Source organism: Synchiropus splendidus, chromosome 13 (genome assembly GCF_027744825.2).
Source record: "Synchiropus splendidus isolate RoL2022-P1 chromosome 13, RoL_Sspl_1.0, whole genome shotgun sequence".
Taxonomy (NCBI): domain Eukaryota; kingdom Metazoa; phylum Chordata; class Actinopteri; order Syngnathiformes; family Callionymidae; genus Synchiropus; species Synchiropus splendidus.
The window spans coordinates 1,424,910-1,438,710 of NC_071346.1; the positions used below are offsets into that span (position 1 = coordinate 1,424,910).

General features: G+C 48.1%; 1 protein-coding gene across 1 annotated transcript; it reads right to left on the minus strand.

The window, feature by feature from the left end:
- Positions 1-723: 723 nt before the first annotated feature.
- kiss1ra (KISS1 receptor a) lies at positions 724-6,717 on the minus strand. The gene is made up of 5 exons (XM_053882847.1): positions 6,184-6,717; positions 4,381-4,505; positions 2,101-2,236; positions 1,797-2,035; positions 724-1,396 (listed from the first exon to the last, which is right to left on the minus strand). Exons 1-5 carry the CDS (start codon positions 6,545-6,547, stop codon positions 1,001-1,003), a joined length of 1,260 nt encoding a protein of 419 aa, XP_053738822.1. The 5' UTR covers positions 6,548-6,717; the 3' UTR covers positions 724-1,000.
- Between the last annotated feature and the right edge of the window lie 7,084 nt (positions 6,718-13,801).

The following is a 13,801-nucleotide window of genomic DNA, read 5'->3' on the forward strand; positions in this document are numbered from 1 at the left end:
TTTAGCTTGTGGTAAGGCACAAGGCCCATTATGAAAATATGTGGGTTTTTTTAATGAATCAGGGACAGCTGAGTAAAACAGCTGCCCAGGAGACTTCTGCATCTGAAAGTGTTACCGTGGCAACAGCGAGTTCAGCTCTGTTAACCATGATTTGACTCAGATGTTTCTTCTTATAAAGTTATTTTTGTACAATTAGATGTTCACAGCTTGTTTTTTACAGAGTAAATTCTGAATCAGTCGTTGACGTGGCGTGTCTGGAGGAGAATGGGCTGGGGGTGGGGTTATGGGTTGTGGGCGGGGCTTGGCTGGAAATTGGAAATATCATGCTGAGCTTTGTGTCTTATTCTGTTGAGATCGAGAAATGTTTCGTGTGAAACCACGTGCTCTTTAAATATGCATTTTGCTTGACTCGCATCAGAGTCTTCAGTTTGATGTGAACGACGGCTCGGAGAGGCAGGGAAGGCTTCAGGCCCAGAACCCAAAACCAAGCAGCAGGATGGAGAACGAGCTGCTCATGTTCATCTGGACCACAACACTTTGTCTCCACAAGCTCCCTGTGAAGCTCCTCTGTGACTCGTGCTGCGCCTCTGTCATCACCTTTCTCTCCACATGTTCACTCCACCACTCGCTCCCTCTTTCCTTCCCTGTGAGCCCAAAGAAAACAGTCTGATTTGGATGAAATATTCCCAACAACTTTAATGTGATCTGAGAGAACACTTGAGAGTCTGCAGAAGGCTGCGCGGTGAGCTGGTGCAGCAGGTAAAGACAAGCACAACAGTCTGAAAGCAGCAGGGACGAAACAGCAACACGTAAACAATCGCCACACCAACTGGGCGCGGTGATCTTGAGCGAGTGGCGAGTGGCGAGTGGAGGCCGGCGGCGGCGGTGGCGCAGGTGCTTCATCTGTATGAGGAGTCTGTTCCCCTGCGCGACCCATTTCATCATGGCGGCACATGAACATGAACAAACGTGTCTGGCACACAGATTCTCCGTGGAAGCTTTAATTCCCCTCTGTGTTGTTGTTGATGTTGTTGTTGTTCCCTTCCTCTGCTGCCACGAACTTGATCTCGGCGTTGGCCGTCCGCGAAGCCATGCTGCTGTCGCGGACCTTGTGCTTGAAGAGGAAAGGGAAGGTCTTCCTGAAGGACTTCTGGAAACTGGCTCCCATGAAGCCGTAAACGACGGGGTTGACGGAGGAGTTGGCGTAGGACATGCAGTTGGCCCAGGTCTTGATCTTGTAGGTGGCGTAGTTGGGCCGGAAGTCGGGGTAGAAGGACTGAAACAGGGCGAAGATCTGAATGGGACCCCAGCAGAGGGCGAAGAGCAGGACGATGACCACCACCATCCTGGAGACTTTTCTCCTGATGCTGATGGTTCGCTCGGAGAGGAGGTTCACCTGGAGGGCAGAGGGACCGGTGAAACACTGGCTCCTTCTGGATGCAGAGACCACACAGTCCAGTGAGAAGGTAAACGCTATTGAAAATATACTTGAATTTTGCACCAACTCCCGTCCCTTCTCATTAAAATCTTCAGAATCTTTCGCTCCACATTCGACCCATTAGCGCTGGGACTGGCAGAGTCTGACAGAAATGCGAGGTGAAATTCACAGCTGAAGACTGCCAAAATGATTGACAGCTTCAGGGTGCAACATGAATAAAATAATAGAGCGGAGGCTGAGATACATCTCCCCTCCCCCCACCATATTTCACAGAGCCACTCCACCAATAAGCTGTTTAAAATGCAGGATGCGGGGTCAGTAAATAGTCCCGGGAGAGGTGGAAGGTCGCGGCTCTGACCTGGTAGTTGTGGTCCACAGGCTCCACAGTGGGCTGACCCACTCGCTTGACCATGAGAGTGTAGCAGAAGGTGATGGTGAGCACCGGCAGCAGGTACGCGGCGATGAACTGGTAGAGGATGAAGGCTCGCTCCTGCGTCTTGGACGGGAACCTCTCCACGCAGTACTGCCGCGGGCCGTACCAGTAGCCCTCCTCGATGCGCTGGTACATCAGGATGGGGCTGGAGAGGATGAAGGAGCCTGAGGAGGTCCACAACGGAGAGGCTTTGATTTGGTCACAGGATGGAGGTGAAGAACACACCCACCGATCCAGATGCAGACGCTGACCATCATAGCCACTTTGGGGGTGCGATGCCGAAGCGACTTCAGAGGGTAGACCGTGACGTAGCAGCGATCCCCGCTCATGGCCGTCAGCGTGATGCACGTGGCTTGCACCGTCACCTGCAAGAAAAATATCTTCTCTATCATCCATTACCATGCATCATCCACTCACCCATCCACCCATCCATTCACTCATCCATCCATCCATCCATCCACTCATCCATCCATCCATCCATCCATCATTCACTCACCCATGCACCTGTCCATCCATCCATCCATCCATCCATCATCCACTCATCCATCCATCCATCCATCCATCCATCATTCACTCACCCATGCACCTGTCCATCCATCCATCCATCCATCATTCACTCATCCATCCATCCATCCATCCACTCATCCATCCATCCATCCATCATTCACTCACCCATCCACCTGTCCATCCATCCATCCATCCATCCATCATTCCCTCATCCATCCATCCATCCATCATTCCCTCATCCATCCATCCATCATGACATGTGGAGGCAGACCAGTAGTGGTGCTCCTCTCTCTTGTGTCAGCGATGACAGAGTACAGTGGCTGGATGGCAGAGTTCAGGTAAATCATCCTTTAATCCTCTCCGCTGCTCTTTTCCTCGCCTTTCACTCGATCCAACACATTATTATTCCCTTTCAGAATCTGGAATATATTCGGCCTCCTCTTGGCATCAATAGTCTGCTTCTACACCCTCAGAAGGACCGAAATATTTGACAGACGAAAACACACTTTCTCATCTGAAACTTTAGTTGGGCTAAACCTTGACAGATGCTGATGACTCCACCAGCTACCGCCAGCGTCTCAGACGTGCTGTGATGGTGACGCCTCTACAACTCTGAGCACTCATTAAAATTATTTTTAGTTGCTAATAATTAATAATGACGGCTGCAGTGCTGCACATACGACCGTCCCATGTCACCAGAGTCGCGTTCGTGGCACTGCCTCCTCTGAGCAAAGCTTTCATGATGAAATGACAAAAGAAGAAACTACAATAGAGAATAAATTATTGCTGAAGGTCATGTTTCATGTCAGTGTTTGGTCGAGTTGCCGCTGATTCCCTGTGGTCCGCTGTGACCCCAGTTCAGCTACGGAAAGTAAAGCAGATTTTTCATCCGGCAAATTATATTGTTCTGGTTATTAAAATAAAAAAAACACATCTGATGACCTTTTCACACCGTGAATGTTACACAGTATGACGTTTACCAACTATTGCCTCATTATCTTCTATTTACTGAATATATATATTATACTTTCTTTTTATACTCGGTAGCAATATAAACCCATCATTTCGTTAAAATATTTTTGAAAACAAAAGCAAAAATCCCAAAATATATTTTCAATGCATTCAAAGAAGCAAATACCTTGGTACAACTGTTTAGCATATAGAAAACAGAAGATCAAATGAAGTTTGAATTTCCACATGCTTGTCATTGACCTCAGTAGGACCACAACAGTATAGGCCTGCGTGTGGTGCTAGGCCTCCACTCTGCCCAGGTCTGCTCTACACTGAGTCTCAGATGGAAGAGACACAGATCTGTTCCCTCACCTGAGGGTCACACACCTGCTGTTGTATCCTACAGCCGCCTGACATGGGAAACCGAGTTGGTTTGAGATGGTCTGGTGCCCTCTAGTGGACTGGTGCTCAGTGGCTCATGGAATCCTACACATCTGGCGGAGACAATACTCTCCACACTGGAATCCTGGTTTCTATTCTGATATTCCTTTGGTGTTCCAGGTCAGCTCCTCCACCTCCACCTGTCTGGAGCGTCCTTCATCTCCTCCTCAGCACATCCCTCAGACAACAATAACTTCTGAAGCCCACTTGCTTCAGTTTTCTCTTCCTTATCATAATTTATTTCCCATTTAACGCTCCAGCAGCTTTAACTTTTTCAAATGCTAATGTGGCTCCGCGCCAAAGGTCCACCTGGAAATGAGCGATTGTGCCGCTTCACTTCGTGGTTTTGGGTCGAGCGGAATCATTAATGACCTCATCGGTTTGTCCGACAAATGGACGCAGAGAAGCTGCTGCCATTCTCTAGCATCTTTTCCAGTCCAGGTGCATCATGGAGCTTGAAAAGGAAAGCAGCTGGAGAAGAGAGATCCCGCTCCTCCAGGAGTGGATTATCGGGAGGGCTTCTCTCCGACTGACTGCTGATGGAAATGTAGCTGCTGTGTGCACGTCTCACTCCTGGAGAGATGAAAGAGACCAACGGTCTGAGTCATACCTGCTGTAGAAAGGCCACAAATTTGCACATGAAGTTGCCGAAGATCCATCCAGGCAGCGGGTAGAGGGTGGCGGTGAAGGGGACGCAGCAAACAAGGAAGATGATGTCCGTGGCGGCGAGGTTCGCTGCGAAACAGGGAATAAAATCCACCTTAATGCCACGTACTGGTGCAGCAGGCGCAAGCCTCCTGTTGCTGTTCAAGTGTTCACAGTGCTGGTCGGCCCTTCCTTTCCTCAACCACCACGTCAGTCAAACCTCGGTCAAACAATGAGTGGACGTCCAGATGTATCCCAGAAGAAAGCAGAGAATAGAAAGTCACACCGCAGGTATCTGATGAGGAGATGCTGGAAAATTGCTCAAGCTCTTACATGAGTCCAAACGTGTGAGGAGATGAAGAGACGCACGCAAGCGCGCTCATTGTTTCATCTGACCTCTTGATGAATGTGTCCCTCAGCACTTGTCTCCGCGTCTCATCCTATCACAGGACAGTCTCTGAGGAAACACTTGCAGAGGTCGGGCAGATGGCGCTGCGCTAATCTCATGTTCTCGAATATTAAACTGTCGTCACATCAGATTCTTGTCACATCCAGAGAGCAGACGCAACTGTGTTGTCTTCTCTGAACTGGCGGAGAGAGACAGCCAGTGTCCTTCCTGATGATAACATGGATCACGTCAACAAGCAGACGCTGATCGCATCTTCTCTATTAATAACAGGTCGCACCGCTGCGCCACCGAACCTCTGTGTGAGTTGCATACGGGAGGAGGAGGAACGACCGGGGCTCTCCAGGAGGGAAAAATCCAGTCGACTGAAGAGCTCTTGTTCATCGTGCACCCATTCAAATGGGCCAGTAGGCTCCTGCTGTGCCTCGTGATCACCCCATACAGCGGAGCTCGAGAGTATGGTTCAGGTTGGAGCGATGACAGGACACTGGATGGGTCGCTCAGGTGAGGCATGGCAGCCTGCTCCAGCAACGAGGAGGCACAGCAGCCTCCTGGCTGAGTGTAAGATGCAGTCAAATCTCCTGTATTATGTCATGTAAATTAATGTGATATAATATAATATAATAGAATATAATAGAATATAATATAATATATAGATATATATAGAATGAGATGTGCCAGTGTCGCAGTGTCATGACTCTACAGTAGCTGTGGCCATGGACTCCACGCACGCGAGCTACGCTGTGGGGTCCATAGATGGAGGGACATGGATCCCAGGGTGAGGAACTGGAGGCCAGCCTATGTCCTTCTAATGGCTACATATAATAAACACACTATTTTTATAAACAAACGCACGTGTCGTCCAGCCTGACTGTGGTGGCTCACATCATCTTGTTATCAATTCAAGAACGCAGACATGGAACATCCGACTTGTCCTGCTCTTCCAACTCGAACTGACCCGAGGTTTCAGGGCTGTCTTTGCTTGACAGGACCCTAAGGGGTGCCAGCCAGGGTCTGGTGCCACCAGTGTAAAATGGAGGGCCACAACTCTGAATTTGATGTGTCGAAATTGGACGTCACGAGAGACGATTCTGGATTATCGATGAACAAGTCTAGCCGAGCTACTTTTAGCTCCAAGCTTCAGTTGAGTTGTGCCATCAGAAAACAACCTTCCTCCTGCCTCTCCTGCTGTGAATGAAAGTGTGCCAAGCCTTCTAATAACCCCTCTCCCTTTGAACCATCATCCATGGAAGGCTGGGAGCTGCATCCATATTGATGAGACACACTTGGTGTTTCTCCAGCGGGACTCCATGAAGCCCTTCTTCTGGATCTCTGAGCGATAACACGGAAACGTTTGCTCACCGATGTAGAAGTTGGTGGCCGTCCTCATCTGCCTGTGTTTGGAGATGACGTAGATGACCAGAGAGTTGCCCACCAGTCCCACCAGCATGATGAGGAAGAAGAAGAGGGGCACCAGCCAGGCGTCGGTGAGGAAGGGGTGCTGCTCGCCCGGGTCCTCTTCCTCGTCCTGACTGTCCTGGGAGACGTTGAGCTCTGAGCTGTTCATCCAGAGCTGCTGCTGAGTGGAGTTCTCCAGGGAGAACATCATCGATGGAGAGGTTTCAGTCTCTGAGCACTTCAGGGAGAGAGTCCACGAGCTGTCACCAAGTCGGTGGAAAGTCTTGAGGAGGAGCAGCGCTGACGCACAACGGCGGGTAGAAAACATCCATCGGACTCCGCCGTGGCATCTACTGAGTTTAACCCCGCTGTGCTGTCCTGAAGCAGCGAGCGTGAACCCTCCGCCGCTGCTGTCCGCGCAGAGAATCAGGCGTCTTTCACGCTCCGTGCCACCGTGGAAGTTATCTCATTCCACCTGGAGTTCACCGAGGACGGAGGCTCGGGAGGTGTGAGCGGAGCCGAGGAGAAGCTGGAGCCTTAAGAGCAGGAGAGCGGACCTGCAGCGGGGAGAGGAGCTGCGCGCACACTCGCTCACACACGCGCAGAGGACGGGTGCACGTGGGGTCTGCATGATTCTCCTGGCATCAGCAGCACTTTTACCATGAGTCAAATATTCTGCAATGCATTTATATATTCACCTTTATTTCTCCTCTTTATGTTCCAACTGAAGTTCCATCATTCCGTAAAGTAATGACTAACCTTCTGATCATCTGATGTTCTCACCCTTGGTTTGATGGATTCCTCTCACTCATGAGATGCTCTTGCTCCTTCATACTGGAATTTTCTCCTGTCCCTCACGCGGCTTTGGTATCAACTTGTTGAGTTCCACTCAGCTGCTTCTCAGAGAGGCCGCTCGGAATCAGTCTCGCATGGATGGCGACATTGTCAAGGGCAGCAAAGGAGAGCGCGACCGCCGCGGCAGGAGCCGGCGTGGACGTGTTCTAGGACGACGCTGTACTCGATTCATGAGTGGAGACAAGATTTTATCAGACGCACAAAACACGTTTTGTCAGAGGCAATTCAAGGAAAAGTTAGACTGTGTTGCGTCTCTTTCACGTATTGACCAGTCGGGTGTGCAGCCTGGTCCAGCAGCAGCCCCTCCCACACCCAGTCACACGCACCAGACCCTGGATTCTGACAAGCCACCCCACCACTGACCCACTTCCTGCCTCGCCCTCTGGGCCCTGGCAACTGACCTCGTCCTCCACACTGAGGTTAGTGTGTATGACGATGAACTGAGGCTACTCTGAGAGGGAGACAAGGCAGGATGGTGTAGAAAACTGATGAACCGATCTCAGGCTTTAGAATCTTCCACTAAAGGTCTTGACCTCTAGAGTTTGAGATTCACAGCCTGAGGTCTGATCAAGCTTGGATCAAATAATACGGCACCTTTACAGCCCAACTGTGGAGTTGATTCAAATGCACAGCACCGTTGGAAACACGATCCTTTCTCCTTATGTAATTGGCCGTGATGTTTTGCTGTTGACCAAAAGAGTCCGCGCAAGTGTGCGACACGCAGCGTTACATAACAAGCCGTCCACGAGCCTCCTCACCGACTCGACAGGTGCGGCGGTGCCATGAGTGTGAACGCACAAAAGACACTCCTGTGGGGACAAACAAAGGCAGCCGTGGTGAAGCGGCGACGTTCTGAGAGGGTCAGGAGAGGAGAGCTGCGGTGCTGCAAAGCACTTGATGTGTCCACCTCAGAGTCAGTTCACAGCTGCTGCATCAACTGTGCAAAGTGTTTGGATGAGCAGATCATCACACATTTGAAAGATAATAGCTTCACTTTCTTTAGCCATTTTTATCCTTTATCCTTGAATTTTCTTTAAATTAGCTACACATTTTCTTTTTTTTGTTGATGAGATTTTTTGGAAAACGAAACTCCTCTGTATAATGATATTTCCCTTAGAATTTGAATGTGAATGTTTTAAACGTATATTTGGAAGGATTTGGCTTCTTAAATATTTGAGTTTTTCTCACATTTTGACGTTAAATGCATCATTTACTATTCTATTCGAATGATCTCATAATTCCAAACAGCATGTTATACTGCATTTCAATGTGTGGACGTCGGAGGGGCTGCTGAGTGTTTGAGGCCTGATGCTCCAGCAGCAGAACTCAGGGAGACAGCAGCTGGTGCAGAAGCACAGAGAAAGCAGACAGAAATGGACCGGTGACTTTTGGTCCACGGTGATGATCGATTTGGAAACCCTCCGGCAGACACAATAAATGATTGAAGAGCAGCACCGACCCGCTCGTGCGCTCTCAGCTTCAGCAACAGACTGCAGTGGATTCAGGAGGAATTCACTCTGGAATCTTTCAAACAAGGTAACAACTATAGTTCTGCAAGCTGGGCCACTGTGGGTCACAGCTTGCAGTTAGCTTCAGACTCAGAAGGAGCTCACAGGTCTTGGTGGTGATGTTCAGCCCCTATTGACATGAAAAATGGCTGCTAATGTTCCTGCGATTCTTCTGAAAAAAACCCAACAACAACACAAAGTCTACAGGAGCTGCCAGAGGATGCAGCGTGAGGGGAATTCAGAGATGCTCATTAGATAAACAGTCTCGCGTCGGCCCCTTTGTGTCGACCTTTGACACCAATACCATAGCGCTGCTGTGCAGATCACTGTGCTCATCTACTGTTCTTCCTGCGTGAAGGACGAAGAGCCAGTCACTGAGGCAGATGTTTTACAGCAGCCTGCTGGAGGCTTGTCGGTGGGGAATAAAGGTTGTCAGGATCTGTCTGTCCTTTCTGCTCTTTCTGTGACAAATGGTGCCCAATGTAGGATGAAAGTGTAGAAATGGATTCACAGTACAGAGAGAGAAGAGATTCACAACATATATATCTATATATTCCCTGAACACGTCAATACCATTTCACATCTGTGTTTTTGGACTGTGGGAGGAAACCAGAGTGCCCAAAGGAAACCTGTGTGAGGATATTCACAAACTCCACAAAGAAGGAAGGCGGTAGCGGTGCAGGTGCAGATGAAAACGGCGTTCATTAAAGGAAAACTTCTCCTCTCAGGGAGACGCGGATCAATACTATCAGACTGTGGCGCTGCTGTGCCACAGCACCGAGCTGCAGATGAGTGGGGTGTGAAAAGTGCTTTGACTTGGCTCTCAGCGCTTGAAAGGTTTTAAATTGCAGGCGCAAAGGTCTGCCGGTTGCGATGTCACCTCATGCTCCTCGCCAAAGGTGCAGCTCGCAGTGACAAGGATCAGCATGGACCCCAGTGCACCCTTCCTCTGACAGCAGGAAGGGAAAATAATGCAGTGGCTGCTAACAAACCCTCACTTATTGAGGTTAATCCAAAGTTATTTTGCTGCAGCGCTTGAATATGACGTCATCCTTGACATGCTGTCAACATTCCACCAAATAACACTAAGCATGCGCACGTGTTAAAAGAGCGTGATTGAACTGGAAGACCTGGAAGTTCACCACTGACAGACGTTCGACGTGCCATTACTGAGGAATGAAGTGGACCCGGCGGGTGTGGGGATGTAGGACTCTGTGGCAGGTGCCTCAACAGACACAGAAACTACGTGTGCCTTCGTCTTCCAGTGGTGCACTCCAGACAACAGGGAACCTTTGTCAGTGCAGGAGATCCTGCTCCACTGACCCCACTGATGCAGCAGACACGTGGCAGCTAGGATGAGAACAACAACAACAAACATGGAGGAATCCTCCCTGAACCAAAGCAAACAAAAGCTTCTGTTTGCTTTGGTTCAGGGATGTTTTTCACGACACAATGTCCAGGGTTTCCACCACTCTGAATGGACTTAAAATTGAAATTATTATACAAATATATTCAAGACATTAAAGGAGCTTTAGTTTAAATAAGGTGGTATAAAAACTTGAACTTATGATTTATTGTGTAGCGCAATATTGTCAGACTGAAGTCTGTTGCCCGCGGAACTCAACTTGCGGCCAGACATGAGGAGAGATGGAGCCTGTGAGGACATCTTGGATTGGAGGCAGACTTACTTCTTGTGATTAAAACTAGCATTTTTGCTGTCACCAATTCAGTGAGTGACGAAACACTCCCCTCTGTTCCTCTATCACTACTGATCAGTAGTAAATCACCAGTATGTGTTTCTTTCCCTCTTCAACCATCACTGACTGAGCAAATACTCAATTGTTTCTCTTCAAATCTACGAAGCTGAATATTTCCACCTGCACACAGACATACAAAGAAAGTTCTTTGATCACCTGAAGAAACCTTTCGTCCTGCTGGTGAAAAGCTTTTACTGCGGCATGTTTTCCTGGAATTAGCCGCTCAACATTGAGCACCAATGTACTTTTGCAAAGGCAATTTATTTGTCAGGCGGAGCGTTGTTGTTCTGCAGCGGGGAGGCATCCAGAGCAAGAATTACTGAACCTCAGACATCACCATGACACAACCCACGGTACAGAACAGCAGCATGGAGGCGAGCGCACACGTCATGGCTTCAGTCATGTGAGCGGCGCGGACATGAGACTGGTGCAACCTGGGGGAAAGGTCAGAGGGCAGAGAGGAACAAATGAATAGCTCCTTTTCTTATGACTCAGCAGATGAAAAGTGACCGCTGGAACAGCAGGAGTGGAGGTTGGCGCATGGAGCAGCAGACGTTTAGGAGTTAAGCCCTGGGAGCTGAAGGGTCCAGCTCCAGAGCGTCCAGCTGTGATGGAAGGAGGAAGCAGTCTGAGAGGCTGCAGGTGGCTCTCAGTCCTGTCCCTGGTCCTGCGTTTCCCTCACAGCTTTTCTTCTCCAGCGCTGGTTTAGGTTGGCCTCTAGCTTATCAACAGAACTGTTGCACTCCATACTGACTCAGGAGTAAAAAGAGTCCAAGTATCTGGTACCACTCACCAGAGTGATGCAGAGAGATGATGGAGGCGAAGAAGAAAGTGCAGCAAGGTGGATAAATGAGTGTATCAGAGGAAGTTGTGGGGACGGTCGGAGACAATGTTAGGGAAGCGAGATGGCTGTGACGGGTGGTGCACAGAGAGGACAAAGTGCTTTGTGTTTCCTTGTCGTGGTTCTGGTTTTGAGAAAAGCTTGAAATGTAGCCATGAGCGCTGCTCTGGTATCACCTCTACGCTGTGAGCACAGCAGTACTGACTTGAAAACCATGAAAGCTCCAGAGACCTCTGTATATGCTGGCTGATTTCGTATTCACCAAGGTCGTATGATATATTTATCAGTAAACATGCTTCATCTGCTGCATCCCCAACACATGACATTCGTAAAAAAAAAAATAAAAAAAAACCTCATGTCAGAAATGTTTCTTCCCATGAAAACATGCGGCAGAGCATGGCGGTGAATGTGGCGCCTTCCATAACACACACACACACTTGCTGTTTGACCTCTGAGCCCTGTTTTTCTGCAGTAAAGTGGCGACTGATGGAGCAGCGCGGAGGGTACACGTGTTTGTGACTGCATGGTACAATGCACAAAAACAAAGACCTTGGAGCGAAATGTGACAGGAAAGAGTCTCAGTCAATTAGATCAATAAAGAGCCACGTCAACAGATGAATGCATTAATGCTAAACTAAAGCCTCGATGGCGACTTCTTTTTTCTTCATTTTTTACCCTTTCTTCTGGCGTCATTCTTATAATTTTATAACTTTAAGAACAACTCAACTCACACACTTTGTGAGGGACTCACCTGCCTGAAGCGATTCCCTTGATCTTCCTCTCAGGCGGTGGCCTCTCAGACAAGGGGAAACTTTGAATTATTAAATCTCAATACAAGCCGCATGGATGGCAACAAGCTGAATGTTAATCCACAGCAAGATCAATTTTTCATCTCAAGTGCCTGCCAGAAACCGGAGGGTTGGAGAAGAGTTTCAGGGAAAATGAACCACTTTAATCGGTGGTTCTCGTGCGGTGAGTGTAATTACTAACATGATCCAGATGCAGAATCCTCTCTCATTTGCTTTTTGGTGTTGCTGAATATTAAATACATGGTTACGGAAAAGTGTCTTGCATTCAAACGTTTGTTAGTGCTCTGTTTGTTAACAGAATAACTCCAGAATACGTGAGTACAGTTTAATAAATAAAATGATATATATACTTTCAGCTTCAAGTAAAGAACTATTGGTGGCAAATCTCCTGCAGTAAGTATCTTCATTCGTTTGCTCCCATGACTTTGCCTTTAATCGTGTTTTGACAATATTGATCGCAGCTGCTGGATCCTTCATTTCCCTGGCAGAATCTCAGGGTGCAGCGGTGTTGTTGAGATGAAGGAGCTGATGAGCCGAAAGCGTGCTCCATCTCCTGATGCTGTGAAGTCAGTGACATTTTAGATTTATTTCCGCCTTTAACTGCAGCAGAAAGTAGAACTGATATCGTGCGCTTCTCAATTGCGTCTCTTACTGCAGTGCCAGAGAGGGATGTGCGCAGGATCCCCGAGGCAGGCGATGGCAATCTAAATAAGAACGGCTGGGGCAAAGATAAGCGAAGGGATAAGTGGAGAATGGCAGGCCGATATGGAAAATAGCAAGTGCCATGGGAAATCAGAGTAATGTCAGAGATATGACTACTGGAAATATGCGGTCAAACCTCTGTAGTTATTATGGAACTTGTTTGAGTGACATCCTTTAAGGTTATTTTTGAGGTATTTAAGGGGTTGGCTTGCAGAAAATGATTCCTGTATTCTGTTCAGTCCTCACCCCAACAAATGTGGTTCCAGAAAAGTCTAATATTTCATTGATCTGTCTCTGTTATCAAAAAAAGCAAGTGCACACAGTCACCTAAAACAAGGCCACTGTGTCTCTGAAGTTCTCCTGTGACCAGTGAGCAAAAGTTCAATCTTCCTCCGGCGCCATCAAGGGAACTGAGCTCGAGACATGGTAATGTATCACCTCAAGTGTGAGCCAGTGAGTATGGCTGGATAAGAACTGACCCAGATGTCACCAAGGAAGGTGGCGCTGGGGGCGTTTGATAGCGGTGTGCCTCTGTCCGCTCTTTCTTCAGCATGGAGTCTCGGAAGGGAAACTACAAGATGATGATGGTGAATTTATTTGTGTCCCATAATTTAAAGGTTATTGTTTATCATTATGGCTCCACAAATAGGCGGGATTTGGATAGTCCCACAATGTTTTATTAGAAATGGATACAGCTAATCAAATCCAGTTATTACCCAAAGCAAACAACGCCATGTGTTGTCGGTTTTAATGTCTGGAGGTTCGAGTACATGATGCTGGTGAGTCGTGATGTGTGCACATGGGCGACAGTGGCCTCTGGTGGCCACTCTGGACACTGGACAGCACTCACTGCAGAGGAGAGCGCAGCCGTTTAGGTCGCGTTCCATTTCTATTACTATAAAGACTACTATGTGCCTGTTTTTGTAAATCTTTCATAGAATTTTTGGCAAATGCTTTTGTAAAGTTTTCAATAGATTAATAATAATGATCTAGAAAAAAACTGATGTTTATAAATCATCCTGACATAAAAGACTTGAGCATAAACATGAAAACAGAGAGAGTTGGAACGCAGCCTCTGGACGGTCGGTCACATGCTAGTCAAAGCTGGAT